Source organism: Lagopus muta, chromosome 1 (assembly GCF_023343835.1).
Source record: "Lagopus muta isolate bLagMut1 chromosome 1, bLagMut1 primary, whole genome shotgun sequence".
Lineage (NCBI taxonomy): Eukaryota > Metazoa > Chordata > Aves > Galliformes > Phasianidae > Lagopus > Lagopus muta.
In genome coordinates, this window is record NC_064433.1 from 67,244,085 (window position 1) to 67,265,705 (window position 21,621).

At 38.7% G+C, this 21,621-nt stretch overlaps 1 protein-coding gene across 1 annotated transcript; it reads right to left on the reverse strand.

The window, feature by feature from the left end:
• Positions 1-1,219: 1,219 nt before the first annotated feature.
• INTS13 (integrator complex subunit 13) lies at positions 1,220-21,474 on the reverse strand. The gene is made up of 17 exons (XM_048933500.1): positions 21,280-21,474; positions 20,394-20,625; positions 19,034-19,108; positions 16,991-17,193; positions 16,647-16,727; positions 15,225-15,315; positions 13,668-13,796; positions 12,050-12,134; positions 9,393-9,482; positions 9,051-9,140; positions 6,827-7,005; positions 5,881-6,051; positions 5,329-5,483; positions 4,143-4,373; positions 2,953-3,092; positions 2,138-2,273; positions 1,220-1,915 (listed from the first exon to the last, which is right to left on the reverse strand). The coding sequence occupies exons 2-17, from the start codon at positions 20,616-20,618 to the stop codon at positions 1,876-1,878; spliced, it is 2,121 nt and encodes a 706-aa protein (XP_048789457.1). The 5' UTR covers positions 20,619-20,625; positions 21,280-21,474; the 3' UTR covers positions 1,220-1,875.
• Positions 21,475-21,621: the final 147 nt, after the last annotated feature.

Below are 21,621 nucleotides of genomic sequence, written 5' to 3' on the forward strand. Positions count from 1 at the left end.
CAACACATCCTGAAATGAGACTCTGCCATTGATTTTCTGGGACAGACTTTAGATGGCCTTGATGATCTTACGATCTTTCCACATTACTTTCGTCCTATTATTGAATTTTTAAATGAAAACTGGAGTGTAGTGAACATGTAGATTTGTTTAAGGTAATGACTGTAATGAGGTGTGATGGTGTGTACCAGTACTATGGTGAAAATGCTTAGATGTAGTCTTGGGGTCTTTTAAATTATTGAGTTCATCACTTAACTCATAAACAAGAAACACCTTTAATTTCTACTGCAAACTAAGCTATTGGAGGAGGAACCAGAGTTGTTTTTCATTTCTTTTCATCATCCACATTTCAAAAATCTGGGCAGAAAGGCCATTAAGTAGTAACTTACTACTCAGTAAGTAGTATTGCACACAAGCAACATATGACTTTAAAATGAAGATGCACAGGACTACACATCTAAGTTTATTTCTTGGATAGCGACATCTGATTTTCAAGATAAGAAAAGAAGGCCTCAGACTTTAGGGGTATCAAAAATCATATACTGCTTCTGTGAAAACTAGATACATCTATCAAAATAGTATCAGGCGAGTACTCTTTTCTCACTGCCAAAAATGGCCCTACAATCATTTAACAAATCACACTTACTGTCTAATTGTGGCTACCAATATAAATATACCAGCATGATATTTGTGTTCTGAATTAGTCACCATAAAGTATAGCATTTCAAGTTTCAGATTAAGAAATATAAACATATTGAGTTAGTTTAAGACTTCTTTCTGAGCTTTTCTATACTGACAAACTAATATATCAAAGCTGTGGGACCTCCAGTTGCTTATTCAGGCTAAAATAAAGCAATAGGAATAGACCAGAGGAAAACTGATAGAACCACTAAACTCAAGTGGAAGCACAGAAAGACTGGGAATTAGTTTCTGCATGAGGTTTTAATTTTTTATTTTTTATCTCCACAGCTTCATGCCCTGCTCTTCTACAGCTGGCATGCTGAAGGGATCAGCTACTTGGAGGGATTAGCAGAGAGACTTCTGAGGGAAACAAGAAAAAAAAAAAAGACTGATAATCACATTTGTCAGTTCTTAGCCATATTTAGATATTCAGAATAAGCTTCCCCTTTATAAGCATTAGGGCCTAAACTGGCCTAAAGCCACAGGTAATTTGGTAATTGGAGGTAATTTGGAGGGTATATTCCATCAAAAAAAAAAAACATTTAATGGTTAGCAAAAAATTTATTTCCATTTTGTTTAAAAACACTCAATTCCAGCATAACAACCTGAAAGATCTTGCTTTCTAAAGTTCATTCCTAACAAGTTTTAAAAAGTTCTGAAGCCAACATTTAGTCTTTAAAACCACTCACGCCCCCACCCCACCACTTGCATGAAAACCAAGACTGACATTCTCAGCTCAGCAACAAGGTGTTCAGTGCGCGGTCTTTTCAATAACTCTGGATGCCTGAGAAGTTTTCTATAAATAAAAGTATTAATGAACTGAAATTAACAGTATCAGCTATTTATCAATTGAAACTGAAGCTCTTCAATACAGTCAGTCACCACTGTATTAAATACTTATGGAAAAGGACTTTAAATTCAGATCATCTTTGACAATTTCATTTAGTCCTCGGCAGCAGAGGTTTTCTTCATTCTTAGAAGTCGACTGTACAGTACTTCAGGACAGGCCATTTGCACACCATTCAGTGTGATACGTGCATTTTACAGTTCATAGAAAAATAGAAATACAAAAGAGTAAAAACAAAAACAGAACAATTGTACTAAATGGTACCAATTTTAACTCCAACATCATGGTGTTCTATTTTTGTTCCCCCTCCCCCCCCCCGTGCAATTTGGCCAAATTCTGTTTGAACAAAATCACTGTCGTCCAGTTTTTCCATTCTCTGTCGTTTCCATTCTGAAATGGCAGAAAGCAATTGGTAAGGATCATCATTGTTAATACAATCAACAGACTAAAAAAAAAAGAAATAAAAGCTGCAATTTTTGTTTTATAAACTTTGCATACTTTAATCCTCAAAAATGTAAGCAGTTCTTTTAATGCAAATCAACTATTAATCTATTTCAAACTATTGCAATTGACTATTGCTTGAGTAGTAGTGATGCATTTATTGATACAAACCCATTTTCTTCTTTCAGATGTTGGTACAGCTCAGCTTTATTGTTGACAGAGTTCAAACGGCCAATAAATTCTTGGTGTTTCCTAGAATTGGCGGTATTAATCCTGTTGCTCCATAAAGACAGCAAGGACATTGGCCCTAAAATTGCATGCAAAAATAAGTAAAATCTGTAATTGGATGACTTATAACCAAGTGATTTAATTCTGTGTTCCTAGAACATGAAGTTTCTGAAGATATTAAGACTTTGGTAGTACAGCATATTAAAAACACTAATATTAAAAAGCCTTCTAATACAGACTACGTAAGTATGACACACACAGAGTTAGAGCAGTTGAGTTGCTGCTTTATAGGAGATTGACTTTGCTTCACAAGCAGCATCGTAACATGAACTCAGCCATTATGACAGACAGTAGCAGCTCAACAAGGAAAAGAAGCCAGTGATAAATGTCCCTTTCAACAACTAGACAGTTTGGCATGTCTACATTCATTAGTCAGCAAGAGACAGCTGTTTCTGATATCCACTCTTAAACAATGTTTCTGTCAGCGTACTTCAGCTAACACCAGCAGAAATCTGTCCTTGTCCCTTGTCAATCCAATTGCCTATCTTTTAGGTTGACACAGTATCTTGGGAGTCTTTCTTTTGACAATGACTTGTTAAGGTTAACACATGTACTTAACAAGAGTTTCTCAGCATTAATTAAAACTTCTCTTCACTAATTCAGCTTTTACTCCAGGATCTGCCTCATTACCTTAGGGAAAGAGACTGACAAACAAATTTTCAAGTGAAAAAAAAAATCTCACAATCCTTCTGTTTTACCTTTTGCCTTTTCCACTACGGGCATTTCATCCATTGTTATAAGAGGCTTTTTGTTGGGGGGCTCAGGAGAATCGGGGGAATCTTTTATAACTTCTGCTTCTGCTAGTTCTTCTTTTTCACGATCCAAGAGACTTTTTAACCTTTATGAGAGAGAAGGAAAACAATGAAGATACACTACAGCAGCATCTATTATTTCCTGACATCTCTGTACTCTTCAAGTGACCCACTACCCACATCATGAGGTTTCTTCTGACCGCTTGTCAAACTGGGAAACTTGGGAAAACCAGCCAAATAATCCTCTGGAAGACTTAAGGGAAAGACCTTAAAATATATTTTCACCTCCTTTTAAATATTTATATCATACTCACTGAGGTAGTTCTGTCAAAACTAAAAAGATTAACCAACAATGAATACATAGAATGCCAATTTTTTTTTTAATATGATCCAGGTTTACATTCTGTATCAAATTGCTACAATCTCAGCCCTTGCTTTGCTCCACCTGTCAAAGCAAAAGCAGCTGTAGAAATGGATTTGATCATATGCAGAAAGGCAAGAAGATCATCAGCACAGTGACAATAACACAGGTCAAAGTGTCCATCCTCCTAAGCAATCCTAACATGTACAAAACTACATATTAAAAAAAGCTTAGTAATGCAAGGTGTTTTCTTTAGAATAAGTAGTTTGAAAGAAGGAAACCAGATCTCAAGTGCTTCAGAAGTTAGAATAATCAAAATGAATCATAAACTGTAGGTGCAAGGACAATCATCTTTGATGTTCAACCAAGGAGTCCAGCCTAATTAATTTGGATATACCCAACTACCATCCAAATGACTGAAAAAATGTGACTGGACAGTTGATTTCATGTTCTAATATTCCTACAGTATACTAAGTGTTGTAGTTACAAAGTAGTGTAAAGCCCTGCTGTCAGCAGCCTGTCCAAGGTCCATATTTGTCAAGTATTTTTACTTTGCAAATATGATAAGCAGGCACTGTAATAACATAGATGTTTTTCCAGCTTATCAACGGCCAATTAAACCGATTTAAAAAATTGTGATTCACAATCATTGTTTATGCTTTTAACTGTGGCTTACCAACAAATCAAATTAGAACCCATTTTACAGCAGTTCTCTTGCAGAGCATCATGACAAAGATTATTATGTCACGGTTTTACATTACTTTAGAAGATTTACCTTTCTGATTCTTGCCATGGCTTATCTGTTTCATAGTCCTTTCCTGACTTCTCTGACTTGTCTTCTTTATCTTCTCTCTTTCTGCCTCGTTTCTTGCGTTCTTCTTCTTCTGGGGGTTTGCTTCTGCAAGCCATCAAACACTCCAAGACCCGCTGGTGCTTATCAGAGTTGCCAATGTGTGCTCGTACCAGAGTTTCCAATTCATTCCACATAATCCGATACTGTTCATCTCTAAGCAAGGGTAGGAAAAGCAGAACCGTATATAGGATAATCTAAATCATTAATCTACTGAATAGCTAAATTAAAGACTTTTTTTTGTGTTGTGCTGTTTTGATTTTATTTATCCCCTGAGCTTCTTCTTCATGTGAAGATGCACCCACACCTCAGATCGTCCCATCCTTGCAATTCATGGAACCACACCACGTGATCTTTCCCCACTAACATTCAGAGTTCAGTTTAGTTGAAATGTAGATGCTGATTCCACTGACAGCAATTTCTTAACTTTCATGAGATCTGACTGCCAAAAGTTACTTCTGAATTCAGTCAACTGTTTGCTAAGCAGCAAGTTAAGCAATATTAGGATGCAGATGACCACTCAAGTACTGGAACACCCATGATTTATTTAAATATTTGCATAAAACCAAGAATTAGGAATCTTACATTGGTTGACCATAAATAACTTCCAGGTGCCTGGTGATCTGTTGCAGACTAATTTCTTTCCAGTTAATTATTGGAATTACAGTGTATGCATATGTCACCATTGGAACAACAAATAAATGGAAATCCTATGCAGACTTTAAAAGGAACATCCTATATTTTAAGTAACAGTTTCAAAGTTATTTGACTATTCTAATAACTCACTTTTATATTGTTGTTTGTTTACAATATTCTCAAGTTCCCCTTCTTAGTCACTTGACATTATTCCACTTTTTCCTCCCATAGCTTGTCACCTTCCTCGATCATTTCTGTACTCACATTTAACACTCACAATTTTTGCAATAATAACATCACTGCTGTTTCCTAACACTCGGCACAATCACTGTCCCTAAATGGTGTGAGCAATTTGTATATCATTTAGTAGACTCCATATTACCTTTGGCCACATTTTAAAAGCATGTATGAAAACAATATAAATAATACATTTTCTGAGAAACATCCAACAACAACAAAAATATTTGTATTTAACCTTTTAGGACCCTTTCCTCTGGTACCAACTGTTGAAATTGGCAGCGGATCATTTTTCCTCTCCATATCTACCAAATTGTATATTGTTTTTTGACAATTCAATACATCCTCATCTGTCATTGCTTCTTTTACAATCACACTGGCTAATGGCACTACCTGCAATACAAAACATAAGTCAAGAATGGGAAGTCCACATATTGCAGGAAACTAGCAGGACAAAGCAAAAGCAGTTTGTGTAACCACGGAACAATACACAACAAAAATACTACATTCTCTCCTGAATTTAATAGCAACACTGAGGTATAACCACAGGCATGCCTTACTGTCTTTACCCATTGCAACTCAGCAGCTCTTTAGCTAAGCCAGTTTCAAGTACAGCACTCAATTTAAACAGTTATAATCTACTGACATTAAGTACTGAAGTTAGAAACAAATCTTCAAATAAACTCATTTTGTGACAAATGATTTATCGTAGAGTTAGTGCTTCCACCAAGTAGCAGATTCAGACTTACTCTAGACCAGAAGAAAAGGTTACACACCCAAGATTACTTACAGCTTGCATGTTGAAGATGGTAGTCTGAGAAATAATCATAGGCCAGTAACGAGTATGTTTCTCTAATTGATCTTTTGCACGTTCCAGGGGAATTTCAAGACTTCCATCGATCTTATATCTGGGTTCTAGAAAAGGAGTTAATCGGTTTTCCCTCATAAATTCACCAAAATCCTAATGATAACCAAACAAAATAAAGTTAGGAATTTCTCTAACAAAGTAACTTTCACTGAATGGGTGAAACAGCATACTCTTGCCTATTGTTAACTGTGTACCACCATCACTAAACCTGACTCCAACACCCAGAGCCCTTCTTCTAGCTTTCAAATTTGTGACATTCTTTGAGGTGAACACAGAAATTCATAATAAAAGGGGTAAAAAACTGACACGAAGTTTTTAACGAGAAGGTCTTCTGGACTTGTACTTCGTGTATGGTAAGAAGCTCTACTATGTTTTTCTGGAAGTCACTCCTGCTTACATACAGTAGATGCAAAGGAAGTGTTAAAAAAAAAAAATGCCAGCTTACTGTCTGTTCTATAATCAGAGTTCAAAGCTGACAACTTCATCTACTACTTATTTCACAACTCATTCACACACCATCAAGCCTTCCAGCAATGACCATGATACAGTTGTTCTATGTGTACCCAGCCCATACTAAAACCTCGCCAGGAAAATGCTGTTTCAGAACCAAACCAAAGTTTAGATATGGACAGTGCATAAGGCAGCAGAGTGTTTCCTCAGCATGGAAAGGATTCTATGAAGCACACATGACAATGAACGGATGTTCTACTTTAAGTATACATCAATGTATACAAAGAAAATCAGATTATGATGTCATGTAAACCACCCCAGATCTCCAGAACACACACTAGAATTTCCCATACACAACACCCATTGCACTACATCTCTTGTCGTTGATGTGAAAACCATCTAAATAAAGGAGTCTTACTGTAATCCGGTAATCAGTAACTCTCCCACCGCAGCCTTCACTAATTGATGGGGGATCTTCTAGAATTGACCGTGAGCTGCTTAATACATGCAGAAAAATTTCTCCTCCATGGCTGCTGAGCATGTGACTAATTACTTTCGAGCCAGACTTGCGTGGCTGTTCCAACAAAACAGAACGACCTGATGGAAGTGAGATCAGCTTCATTAGCCACCATTTATTGTGATTTTGAATTAAAAAAAACCATATACATGGAGGTCTGTACCAAACCATTAAGACTTTGAATCCATTTAAGTTGTGTTTTGGCCTTGATGAGCAAGAAACTTTTTCAAGCTTCTACTCTATTTTTCTAAACAATACAGTAAGCTTTTAAATCTTACACAGAACAGCTGAAAGGCCCCCCCCCTCCTGGGAACACATTACTGCTTTCTAAGCAGGACATTATTCCTAAGAAAAATAAGTATTTTAGACATTAATATGGTACATTGTGTATGAATGGCTTGTTATTTTTAGTCAAAGATGATGTTGTATACTTAACCATTATCTTGCTCTACTGCAGAAACTCATTAAAAGCATCTTCTACAAAGAAGCAACATAACCCACTCAAGTATAAAAGGTATCATTTATTCTATTTTTAATACTTACAACAGGTACAGCTTTCCAGACACACTAAATTTGCTGACTTATTTTCATTAAAATACACTAAACAAAGACGAGTAATCTTCAAATAAATTGTTTGTTACAAGGAACCAGAAGCAGGAGATTAGAAGGGAGGGTTTACTTAATATACTATCAGTTTTAGTTCTAATTATTTTTTACTAATCAAAGTACTTTTCCAGTACAGAATCTTTAGAGAAATACACAGAATAACTTCTCTGGGGAAAAAAAAAAACCAAACACATCCCATTAAAAGGATGTTCATAATGCAGCCTTTTTTTTTTTTTTTTCCTTACTGTAAAGAAACAATTGAAGCTGACTACATACTTCCAGCATTATGATAAAGGATATCACCACCTACTGAAATAAATGTTTCTTACTATGCATTCTACATACAATACATAGTAATAGCAGATACGATGTATTCTACACTCAGATTCAGTAAAGAACTTTCAGGATTCAGTATTTGCTCTCTACCTCTTTCCTCTCATTTCCAGTTATTTATATGACACATTAACATACTCAGCATTTTCACAGCATACAGACATGCCCCTCTTTGTACAGGCTGAAATGTGGGCAAGTTTGTTAGCAGAGGTAGCCGCTGTTAGCAAAGCCCAGCCCTACCATCAGATCAGAGCCAACCCCAGCCATCCATCACCAGAGCTGAACCATGAGCAACGCTGGGTTCTCCTCTGGGACAGCACCCTTATAAAGAAAGGGAAAAACTGCTGGACAACAACAGCTGAGAAAAAGGAGCAAGGAATGTGAAAAACAGCCCTGCAGGTCAGTACAGAAAGAGTGGAGGAGGTGCTCCAGGTGCAGAGAAGAAATGCCCTGCCCATGAGAGGCCCATGGTGCCTATGCCTAGGCTGTCCTCCTGCAGCTCATGGGTACCACGCAGAACAGATCTCCATGTGCAACCCACAGAGGACCCCATGCTACTGGAGGTGAATGCGGCCTGAAGGAGGCTGCAGCCCATGGAGAGCCCCCACAAGAGAGCAGGCCCCAGGCAGAAGCTGGGGCCTGTGGAGAAGAGCTCATGGTGGGGCAGGAAGCCATAGAGGGGACCAGGGCAGCCCTGAAGTGTGGGCCCTGTGGTGCAGAAGCCACACTGGAGCAGTGCTTGGGGAGTTGTGACCTGTGGAAAGCCCAAGCAGGATCAGTTCCCTGTGCTGGAGCAGGAGAACAGTGATCATAAAGGAGCAGCCAGGACTAAGCATTATGAGCTGACTGCATCCTCCACTCCCCTGCATCAGTCAGGGAGAGGAGGCAAAAGAAGGTGCAGGGAAAGAGGTGCTTTCAGTTCTCACTGCTCTGGTCGGTTAGACAAAAGCAATAAATTATATTTATCTGCCTATGAGGAGTCTGTTTTACCCTGAAGGTAAGGGTGAGAAGATAATTCAGTTGTCTCAACCTGTAAGTCTTTTCTCATCTGACTTTCCCACCCGTTCTGTGGAGGGGAACTGAAAGAGCAGCAGATGAAGCAAAGATTTACCAATGCACAGCCACCACAATGTTCCACTTGCAATATTAACAACTTTAAAATAATTAGCCAAGGACACAAACTCACCATTAAGGAGAAAGTTTGTAAGGCATGAAGACGGTCTGCTATTTACATCTACTGGTGAAATTCTGTATGCTCCAGTGCAGTAGTGTAATTCTAAAAAATGAAGGAGTAGAAAAGTTGAATCTAGTTCCACACAGAAAAAAAAACATCTCACATAACCAAAGAAGAGGATGAGGCTGAACAGCATTTCACCACTACTAAAACAAGATGAAATCAGCAGTGATGTATGTAGAGTAAAAGGTAAAAACAACATCAAGAACTACCTCCTTGCTTAATTCTTGTTAGTAGATAAGAACATCCAACACAAGTTAGAACAGCAGCTTTGTAAGATATCATGTTACTTACCCACACTATTTGTTCGAGGAGTACACCATTTTAATGTCACAGTTTCTTTAAATGCGCCCTCTCTGCTGCTGCCACCTACATGATTATCACCTGCAATATTGAGCCAGAAAAATGTGCATCATGATGTGATCAAATATTGTCTTTGTTGCACAAAAACTCAGCAAATAATTCTCGTGGGTTTTTTTTAATTTAAGGTGCAAAATATTTAATAACGTGATCGCATACAAGAAGTAATCTAATTAAGCTAGATATTTAACAAGTGAAAGAAATCCCTTCTTCATCAGTAGCAGTACTTAAAATAATCTTTTAAAAATCAACAGCTATTGAATGGTCGTAAAAAGGAAATGCAAGCAAAGAGTGTAGCTCCAGAGTATGTTCCCCATATTCAACACTTGGAAAATTATAGATACATTTTGTTTTACTCTGCAGCAGCCTTTTTTTCCTTTAAAAAAAAAAGTCTAAGACTTGAAAAGCATTCATTTTCCACATATGAATCCAAACCCTTAGCAAGAATTAAGAGCCCTTCTTTCAGGCTGATTAGTTTACATACATACTGTTTCTCAGCCTAAAATGAAGCTCATCTAAAGGCACATTTGACAATTTGGGCTTTAGAGGGAAAATAAAATTTATCTTCTTATCCAGCATCTTTGCTATGTCAAATTCAATTTGAACAATTTTTTTTTTTTAATAGGCCACAAGTGTTTTATCACTACAAATATTTTTGTATAACATCACATTGACAACTGGTTTGGTAGACAGCATCTGAAGGCATTAAAGCAGATATTAACACCTATAACAATACATTATGAAACAGCCAAAATAATATGCTTGAACCCACAATAATCTGAAAGTAATTGGAGGCATATATCAACATTCTATGCGATATGTTAGGGTTCAGTCTAAGATTCTATGTAGGAACTTCTCCGATTCCATATTATAAAGATTTCCTCACAGAATATTTGTTTGATCTGCTTACTGATCATGAAAGTAACTTGCAGTAGAGGCTTTTTTAATGACTAAGAGTTCAGTTTAAATAATTTGAATCCTTTTAGAAAAACCTCTCACAGAATAGGTTAAGGCTTGCCTTTACATGAGCTCCTTAGCTACTGCCATTAAAAATAAGATCTAATTAAATAACCAAATCTCCCCACTCCTAGTGTTTAGTGCTGTTAGAAGATGGATTTCAAAAACAAAAGAAAGGAACAAAAATTGACAAGGTCTGATGAAAACAAAGCAAAAGGCCATTGCAGCAGGAGCCTGGTTTCAGCTCCTACCAGCAGGCTTATTCCCAGAGCCTCTAGGTTTTACACAGGATTTCTGAGCCTCAGCCTTAAAGCTTTGTACTGTCAACATGCATAGTAAGTTCAAGTCAGTCAGAATTCAGTATTCTAACATCTGATTCCTTCACCCCCCAAGTCTTCAATCATAAGCTTAACTAAAAGAGAAGGATCAGTAATCGTAAATGAGGAGATGCATTCTGTCCTGGAGGTGATGGCAGTCCTCTTAAGAGCAGAGGGGGAAGAAAAGTCCCCCAAAGCAGCTGCTTACTTACACACACGTTTTTTCAAATTTGAGAAATACCCACTATTTCTTAAATAACAGGCAGGTAACTCATCTGTTAAAATATTATACTTGTAAGATGTTAAACCATCACCTTCCTAATATGCTTTAAAGCCATGTAACTGAATAGTAAAGAATATCTGTAGTCAGTAACTAAATACATGTATTCTACACACACAGCAAGTCAGACTAAGACTTCTTACGACTCAGTGCCACATAAAAGTTACAAACAACACTGAGAAATGAGAAAACGACCTATAAAAGACTTCAAATGAGACTTTAGCATTTCAGAAGAGGAACATAATAAGCATTCCACTAAACACTGGTAGACAGGGTGTTTTCGGTTGCTTGCTTTAGCCTTTAAGTACCACCAATACAGAATATTTTGCCTCACTTTATATATAAACAAACTGTGATCTCAAACACCTTCTGCAAAATTGTTCCCTCCCCCCCACCCAGTCTCACAGAAGTTTTAATAGCTCACCCAAGAGGAATATTAGGCAATTCCAAGCTACAAAAACCATACTGGATGCTTCAACACAGTGAGAAAGCTCAAAAGCAACTCAAGTTTTTCAAAGCAATTACTGTCATAAACAGATCTACAGAATGATGGCAATTATTTAATAAACAGATTAAAAGCTCAGTTGTTCAAGGAATAGTTTTCCACAAGTATTCAACCACCTTTTTTTTTTTTTTTTTTTAAACTTTCTGTAAAACCATCACACCTGTCCCTCAGATAGCATGCTTTTTATTCAATAAGCTCAGTAAGAAGCTGAAGTGCCCCCTCACAAATCACACACAAAAGTCCTAAAGGTGCATGGAACCTGGACTGATGAATTTGATCTGTTTTTGAAATCTTTTATTATTACTTTACAATAGACCTGTCATGAATAAATCTTCAAAGCCAACACTGCAAATGAAGTTATTAGGCTGCAAGGAACAACTGAAGATATGCTATTAACAAATAAGGCTTCCCCTTAACTCTAATAATTATGCCTGAAACCTGCATCAGTTCCAAACTCATAACCCCTGCTTGTAAATCCTTCTAGCATGCACATGATTGAATAGACAACATTTAGAGAACTATTTCTACTTACCACTCTTCAAAAAGTCAACGTGTGCTTCTTTGTGATGAAGAAGCTCCACATCATAGTTGGCTGATGTGTTAGCATGTTGTTCTTCCTTTAAAAGAGACAGGTAAAAATAATGCATGCAATTATTTCCAAGTAGCAGTCACTAATTCTATTGATAAACTATTGTGATGATTTGACATTTAGCTCTTACATCACAGGAAAACAAGTCTCCCAAGTGCATTAGACAACAATGGGATTGCAATATTGAGGAAACAGCTCTCTGATCTATTTAAAGATGCAGCCTTCTCATTCTTTAGAGGGCTTGAAAAAAGACTAAACTTTCTTAATGCAAGTGCCATGACAGTGTACACAGTGGAAGGTGTAGACTTAAAACAGCTGTAACTAATTTTGCTTAAATTTATAACATTTAGGAAGCCTCGCAAGAATCTAGAACAAAAAAAAGCAGTCTTTGAGTGTACCACCATTTTCTTAACGCTTAGATGCATGGGGGGGAAAAAATTACTTTCAACTTCAAGTTGATGATCACTGCATCTTTAAACAGCAGCAACAGATCAGCAAAAATGGGAGAGTAATCCCACTAATTTATTAGAAGTTAAAAAACCACAAACAAGGAATTCAACATTGTCTATTACTATAAGGACAAAGATAGAAGGGAGAGGCATACCAGCAGCACACAGATCAGATTATAGACAAGGTATTTGCAAACCTACAAGTCACATTTATCTGATGATCCATGTCAAAGTTCATAAAAAATAAATGTCTTGTGACATTTAATTCCATGTTTTAACTTATTGGATCCATATCAAATCACTATTTTTGAAAGACTTTCATAGAAAATGGCCGTTTTTCAAAGAATACAACAGGAATTGCCAAAGAAAAAAAGCCTTCAATTGTTTTTAAAAATAAGTTTCTGCCCTTACCCTTTGAATGCTGACCCTTTGCATCAGGCAGAAAGAGAACTGAAACAGAAAATTACTAAAAACTTAATATTTAATTACTTAATTGCACTGATTTCCCTCCCTGTAGTGATAAGAAATAATAGGAATGTGAACAACTTTGTTCATACTTAAATTTAATAGCTTCCCCAAATAGATTGTATCCAATCCTTGTCTTTGTGGTTTATAGACATTCAGAATGGAAATCCTGGAAAGCCTTTAGCCAAAAACCAGCTGTTAGTTACAAACACCTTTATTTCGAGTGGGCATGACGATCAGACAGAGGAAAGAGTCACTATGCCACTAAAATGCACAAGGGTCAAGAATATCTAACAACACAACTAGAAAAAGACAACAGAATCACAAACAAAGTAATTTGAGGCAAATAAGATAGTATTTATATGAAGTAATACAAACAGAACTGAAACAACACTTGTATTGCTACATCGAAAATTGAGATCCAGCAATACATTTTGTTCTGTGATCCTTCTTTACATTCTTCCCTTACTTTACTTTTACTAACCTGGTCACAAACATTAAATGTGGGCTAATAAAAAAAAAAAAAAAGAAACAAAAAAAAATGATATGGAGAGAAAAACAATGTAAAGAAATCATTTAAATTAAAAGAAAGCAAATAAATTTAGAAGCAATACAGCAAGCTAACAAAGTCATGGACACAGTATTACCTTCATAGGAATGTTGGTTATTGTGGTGGAAGCCAGATCAAAGTGTTGCTGGACTAAAACATTCAGTTTTGTAGCTAAATGCCGTCCTGCACGGACACTGTGCACCTCACTGGTTAAAACAGGTGAAAGCTAAAACAAATTGACAGAGAACACCCAGTGTCAGTGGATTAGACTCCAGTGTCATCGAACAACATAAAAACACTTGAAACACTAAACTCAACATTTACACCATTAAATTCAATGAGAAAGAAAACTATCATGGAAAGTTACAAAGGGAAAAAAAAAATTGCTTCTTTTGCAGAAATCTGCAGATTGTGTCAGTTGGTACAGTTGCAAATTAAAGGCATAGTACCAACTCTGACTCATTATTTGTCAGTAGGAAGGATTTGTACCAGGATATGGGAAAAGAACCCTCTTTCCAGGGCTAGGGTTTCCCTCCTTTAGCTACTGAGTAACAGGTGCAAAGCTCCTTTTAACTGTCCGCACGTCAGACAAACAAAACACAAGCTGTAAGCTGCATTTGATTTTCCAAGTAATGACATTGCTCATTTTTTAAAGACCAAAATCAATGATTGTCTTACAAGGGACAGATTTAATCATTTACACAGCTTTGCTTTTTTTTTTTTTTTTTTTTTTTTTTTTTTTTTTAAGTGTGACTAGTGAGTATTTCTGAACAATATTTCAGAACAGTAGCTGCATTCCCTTTCACTTGTGAAGTAGGACGCAAGACTAGATGCATTTTGTGTTAAGACCAAGACATCTTCCTTGCATTCTCAAATCAGTACATCACAAAATCATTTGCACATATTTGCATACAAGTTCACACAGCAACACATTTTTGCTACAACTGAAATGTTCTTACATGCATCATTTTATTTCATGATTTTTCATGTTTTTGTAGAGTACTTTAAAGATCTGATGAACTTCAAATACTCTATATTCCTGTGATACATTACCCCTTCCTTTGGAAGCAGACATGCCTTCCAAGGCTTTTCACTATAAGGGCATTATATTGCCTAGCACTTGACTACACAGATCAAAGCATCATTTCGGTGTCATGAGAAAAATCACTCAACAGTTAAATCATAATGCTTCAGCCTGGATGACATGGGACACCTTGCTGAGCAATACCAGTGTAATTTAGCAGATACATGTCAGAACATGCTGCTAGCTAGCAATTCAAGCAGACCTTCTAGAGAACAGTTATTCAACTCATCCATCCAACACACCAAGCAGTTGGTGGTTCTCCATTCAATTCCTTCTCAAAAGAGAAATCAAAACAAACATCCTCTCATCCTACAGAATCTGCTTCACAAAAAAAACCACAAATTACTGCAAGAAGTGAAAAATATGATACCATGTATGCTTGCATACTATGAAAGAAAACATGCACTTCAGATGGCAATATGCAAGCTGTCAACTTTCCAAAGAATTGTCACCTGTATTCCTTCCTATGCCAGGGACCCAAGGCTTTGTTGAAGCTTAACTGCATTACCTACTGGAGTCTGACAGTATTCCTAATAGCTGCGATACATTTTCTCATTTTAAGACCTTTACCTCTTTTTTAGGGCGATCTGAAACAAGGCTGTCTTCACCAACTGGGTACGTATGGATTAAGACCAATTCACATTTCTGGATCTGCATCAGGCTTGAAAAGAAAAACATTCTATTTAACCTACAGGGCAGCAAAAAGTATAAAAAAAAGTATCTCACAGGAACTACACGATCTCTTGAGATTCATCTGACCAAAAGAACACAGAATCCCAGATGGTACAATACAGTTTCTAGAAAATGCTTTCAGAAACAAAGTTACATAAATAACATTCAAAAGCATACTTCAAAATAAAGTATTGAAATAAGCACTTGTGCATCATTCCCAGCTCTTCAGTTGCAATAGTACTTTGATGCTTTTTTTTTTTTTTTTAAACAGATAAATGGAGCAAATCCTTGTCTACTATTTACCTTCATCACCTGAAAATGGACACTACAGAGGGTTTGTTTCAGCAAGTGTGCCTGCAAGTATTAATGGGGGGATTCTGGTGAACATGGGGCTGTGTAAATATCATGTTTATTTCCTAACACAGCTGGAAACCTGGAAAGATTGAGACACTCCTGCAACTGTTGCTACAGCAGTGTATGACAAGCTATCTTTTAGGAAGAAATTCTTTACAGTGAGGGTGGTGAGACACTGGAACAAGCTGCCCAATGAGGCTGTGAATGCCCCCTCCCTGGAAGCACTCAAGGCCAGGCTGGATGGGGCTTTGAGCAACCTGGTCTAGAGAGGTGTGTCCTTGCCTACAGCAGGGTGTTGGAACTTGATGACCTTAAAGGTCCCTTCCAACCTATGATCCTATGGTAGGTCACCCTTTACAATGGACTTAGAATCTGATTCCCTGGCACCAGTGTCCTTCTTACATATACAAAACAGCATTTGCAGCAGCTAAATATAGCTTCTGCTATATAAATGCCTATGGAGCAATCAAGGATAAAATCTCAAGCTGCTGTATACTTTGCACAATAACATACAATTCCTGCACCAAGCAGTTCACTGTTTAATTAGACAAAGCACATGGTAGAAAAGTGGCAGAAGGAGATTAAGATATTCCTTTATTCCAAGGGAGTTATAAAGGAACACAATAATTTAGAAATTAAAAACTACTTTCAAGCCCCTCAGCTATTTCACCCTAAGAAATAGAGAAGTGAAACTAACTGGTTGCTTTCAAGGAAGAATGCAGATACAAAACTGGTTAAGTATGCCTTGTTACAGGACTGTATCATCTCATGTTTTAGATAAAGATAGGACAATATTTCATCAGATTGCTATGAGGATATGGGATGATACATCAGCTTAGAACCCTCTATAACACAGCAGCATTCAAACCACTCATCAGGAGAGTTTAAGAAATACAAGTGTAAATTCTAAAGAGAACATACCAGGCACACATAGGGGAAAAAACAAACTGCTGAAAGTATACTCACTGATCTGAGTTAGCTGCAAGCTTATTATGTTCATGAATGGTTTCCTGAACGTAATCCTCAAGCATCCGAACATGACTGTCACTGGAGAGAAATGAACAGCTTTATGCAATATTATAAAACCTCTCATTCAGAGCAACAAGCCACCACATACTTTTCTATTGAAAGTGAGAATTTTTCATTGGTTACTGTAGCACACCTCCATGAACAAAAGCACGAATAAGGCAAGAAATTATTTACTAAGACTACAGCTACTTAGAGCATTAATTTACAGCAATCAATGAAATGCTTCTAAAAACGCATGAAATCTCTATTTGTTGCTGGCAGAAGCAAATGATAATACATACCTTTTTGCATTAGTAATACAGATTATTCTTCCTCTATTTCCAACACGTTCTGCATTCTCCATGAGCATGGTTCGAGCCTCGTGTTGGTACTCTGTTATTTTGCAAAGTGCTTCAACTGCAGCAACCAGCCCATGAAGTATGCTGCAGCATTCTGGATCTGCCCGAGGATTAGGTGGCCCCACAGCTGCTAAGGCTGCCATTAACTGGATAAAGAAATGACTGCAAGTTACTTGTGAGGCATCTGTTAAAGAGTTCAGTTATGAGAAGTTACTATTATAACTTATTTTACATGTTACTTCACACTGACAGGACTTTATCAACTGCAATTCACTTTAACTTTCTGAAAACTTGGGAAATTTAGTTGCTTCCTAAAGTAAGCCTTTCAGAACATGAGCCCATTAGATATGAGTGAAAGTGAGAATAAAGAATGCAAATACTGTTTATACCTTCTTACGTTTCTCTGCACAAACAAGTGTACAATTCTAAAAGTATCACTAATTTACAGATGAAATGCATACCAGGCTAATTTCTTCATACCATTTATTTTAATATAATTTGGTCCTGAAAGCTGCTTGTATTTCTAAACGTTGCTGCTTATACAAATCACCCAACCTCCCAGGCTACCACTTAAAATGGTACTATGTAAAAACTTCAGACCACATTGGCCCACTAGCATTTTAATTCATAACATAAATATTGAATATAGAATAACTGAATGGCTTGAGTTGGAAAAAATGTTAAAGACTACGCAGTTGTAGCCACCCTGCCATAAGGAGGGTTGCCACCCACCAGAGACACATCTTTTCTTACGCTGAGGGCCCAGGCCTTGATGGAGATGAGGCATCATGAGGGCAGAGCAGGGTGGAACAATCACCTCCTTCAATCTACTGGCCGTGTCACTTTTGGTGTAGGCCACAATACAGTTTGCCTTCCCAGCTGCAAGCACACACTGCTGGCTCACATCCAGCTTTCTCATCCACTAGGACCTCAAGTTCTCCACAAGGCTGCTCTCAGTGAATTCTCCCAGTCCCTACTCAAGCCTGGCACTGTCCCAGCCCAGGTGCAGCACCTTGTTTGAGGCCTCGTTGAACCTTGTGCCCTAACACAGCTTCCAATGATCTGTTCCATGATCTTTCCATACACACACACAGTGAGGCTCACTTCTCTACTGAGAGTGTTTGGGTGACAAACAGGTACCTCAGTGCTTCTCAACAAGAAGCCTCCAGTTACTTACACCTCTTGCCTTTTTTCGTGGCACTGGTACTAATAAGGCAGCTTACTGTGCCTAATAAGGCAGTTTGTCAGCTTACTGTGGTTGTCCCTTCCTGTCCCTTGATTGTTTCCCATATCCCCTCTTACTTTCAGCTCCAGAGCTGCATGTCTGTTACACAGGTACATTTCAGGGGCAAAAGGCAGACTCCTCCTTTTGCTCCAAGCAAAGATGATGTTACTGTATCCATTATCTTGCATTTTATTTGAATCTATCTCCTGAGGGCTGAAAGCCAGTTTAGTTTCTTTCTCTTCAGTCCCTCTTGCAGGGACTGAAGACAGTGCTGTCAGTCTGCCTGCATCACTGCACAGAATGACATCATTCTCTCTCAAAAAAATTCTGGATACTGCACTGCCTGATGATTTCCCTCATTCAATCTCGACACCTGCTCAAGAAGTTCATTGAGCTGGACGCACTTGGAATCCCCCCTCACCCCACCCTTAGTCCCTTGGGAGACTTCCAGAAGCTGGAGCTTCCCACAACCAAAGCCCTGGGCAACTATCTTTGCACCTATGGGACCCTCAGTGCTGTTCCCAACCCAGCCCCTCAACTGCTCCCACACGTGCTGGCAGCCCCTGGCTGTTCTCTTCTCACCCTGGGGACTCCCCAGTTGCAGGACCTCTTCATCCCACCCCTGTCTCCATCCATTCACCTCCTGCTGCACCACAGAACATGCCTGCATGAGAGTTGATCACCTTGGAGAGCAACTAGTAACACATCACAATCTGTCCTGTGATTAAACTAATTCAAAAAAGAACATTTTTAATGGATACCTCTTGCAAGTTCTGGTCTTCTTGGGTCCAAGAATTCAAAACATGAGCTCCAGAATCACTCACAATGAAATTTACCTGAAAGCATTTTAAAAGTTCATGTCAGGTAACAGTCAACTAAGATCATGGATTAAGGCTACCTCCCCAAAACCAAACTGACAAGGATTGCACCTCCTCCTTCAGACTAATTGATACCCTGCAGATGTATGCAATTACAAGCCAAACTAAAAATAAGACATGTACAAAAAGCATTTGGTACTGCTACATTCATAATATTACTTAGAGAGTAAATGATTAGCAACTTCTTACACAAACATTTGCTTTTCAGCAATCAAATCAACCTTGATACTGAGTTAATAACTCACGATATTATTAAGTTTTAATAAATATGTAATAGCTTCTGTAGAAAAGTCTCTGTGAAGTACTGAGGTACAGCAAATTGTTCTCCTGATGTCATCACAGTAGACTACAGGTAAGTACCTAGCAAGATCTATTCAACATTAGAGAGCAAAATACACTGTAAAGTTGCCAGAAACAGTCAAGGGGAAGAACATCTTCCATGTCAATTTCCAGTTTATACACCACACAGACTTCAGATCAGTCATGTTTTAAATTAATTGAGCATACACTTGATATAATCCCATGATAGGCCAAGACTGCAGTTTAAATTAAGCATACGCTGTCTGAGAGCCAGGACACACAATCCACCAAAGCAGTGAGGCTGACATATCAAACCAGTGAACTTCCAGTAGCATTTGTTAGTGTCAGGCAAAGCCTGGCTGCCTTCTGAAACCGGCTGTTGGCTGCCATTACTTCGTAGCAATATCACTGTTACAACTTCTTATTTTTAAAAAAGGTGATCAGCCTCAGGAAATTTCTTAAGAGTTTACTCAATAATAAGGCAGCTTCAGGAACCACAAGTTAAAGAGCCACCAGGTATTTCTGCTTCTAAAGAACACCTGTGCGCCCTCTCACTTTTTCAAACTTGCCCTTAGAGATACCCCCCCTGTTCCTATCCAATTCCTTTCGGAGTTGGTATTGAAAAGCCTTAAGTGCTACCAGGTATATATATTTAGAAGCACAGTATGATATGCAGCAAGACCTCCCTCAAGTTTTTGTGAGCATGTTACCTTAAAGCACTACTCACATTTTGCACAAAACATGCAAAGGTCCCAAAAATTAACATATAATGGACTTTGATGCTATTTAAAGTAATTTAAAAAGCAATTCACTGTATCAACAATACAATTATAAGAAATCATACTTAGACTTCTAACAGCAGCAAACAGAATTAAGCTTCATGAAAACACGAAAGTACCAATTAAGTTATTAAGCGTCATGCAGAATTTGTAGAAAAACTTACCAGTTTCTTGAAAGGAAAAATGTCATACATTATTCTGCAGTACTCCATAGACGATTCCACTGAACAGGTCCATAATGATTTTGATATGGGTGCTAGAGGTATGATTCCTTGGGTCCGGTTCTTTACTAACATATCAAATTCAACATGCTGTCTACAGGATTCTGCCATATATGGGCAGTGATCCACAACAAAAACAGTTTTATGAGACTCAGAGAAGATTTTCATTTTCTTCCTAAAACAGACAATGGAATTAGAAAAAAGTGTAGGAGAGAAACATATCACAGAACTACCGCGGGGTTTATACAGCAGAAAACTATCTTACTAGAACATTCGAGTTCTGAAGAGGTTACCTCACACTATTTAGATTATACATCACATCCATTAGCTGCAGTAACATCCTATTAGGCTCCAGGACACCCTGTAAGTGTGCCTATATTAAGGCTATTTACGTAGAGAGAAGAAGTATCTTAGCCATTATGTTTAGTGTACTAGATGCCTCATCATTTCTTTGTCCCACAGGAGGAAAGATGCAGAAAACATGAATGCAGAGTTGAAAAATAACAATAACACACAACATTACCTTCCTCCTTCCCGTGATTAAGAGGTACATCTAAGCAAAAATCGTACAGAAACAGCTTGCTAGTTAGAGCTTTCCTGTTAACAGTAACAGGAAGATACATACATATATATTCATATATATACACGGTTAGGCTAGACGGGCTGTGACAGAGCAGCAGGACCGAGGCTGTCAGGCTCACTTCCAGCCTTCTCTTCGCGCTTCTCAGAACGCGCGAGGAAAGGAGAAGCACACAGACGGACGAGGAGGGCACAGCCGCGGCAGCGCCCGGCCCGCCGGGGGAAGGGGCGCGCGGGCGGCGTCTCTTACTTGGGCCGACTCCTGCGGTGCTGCAGCGGTCCCGGGCCTCCTCCGCGCCGCGCCCGGGCCCTGCCGCGGGCCCGCTCCGGGGAGGAGGGATAGGCCCCGCGGGGCGCCCTAGAGAGGGCCGGGCGCGGGCGCCTGCGGCCGGGCGGCCTCCATGCCCCTCCGCTCGCTTCCTCGGCGGCCGCCGCCGGCTCGACGGGGAGCGCGGGGCCCGGCTCCGGTCTCCGCGCCCGGCGCCCGCGGGGGTGGGAGAAGCGGCCGCAGCCCCCCCCGCTCCGCCCACCCCTGAGGCCGCGAGACCCCCGCGCGGCCACTTACGCCGCTGGCGTAACGGCTCCCCCAGCG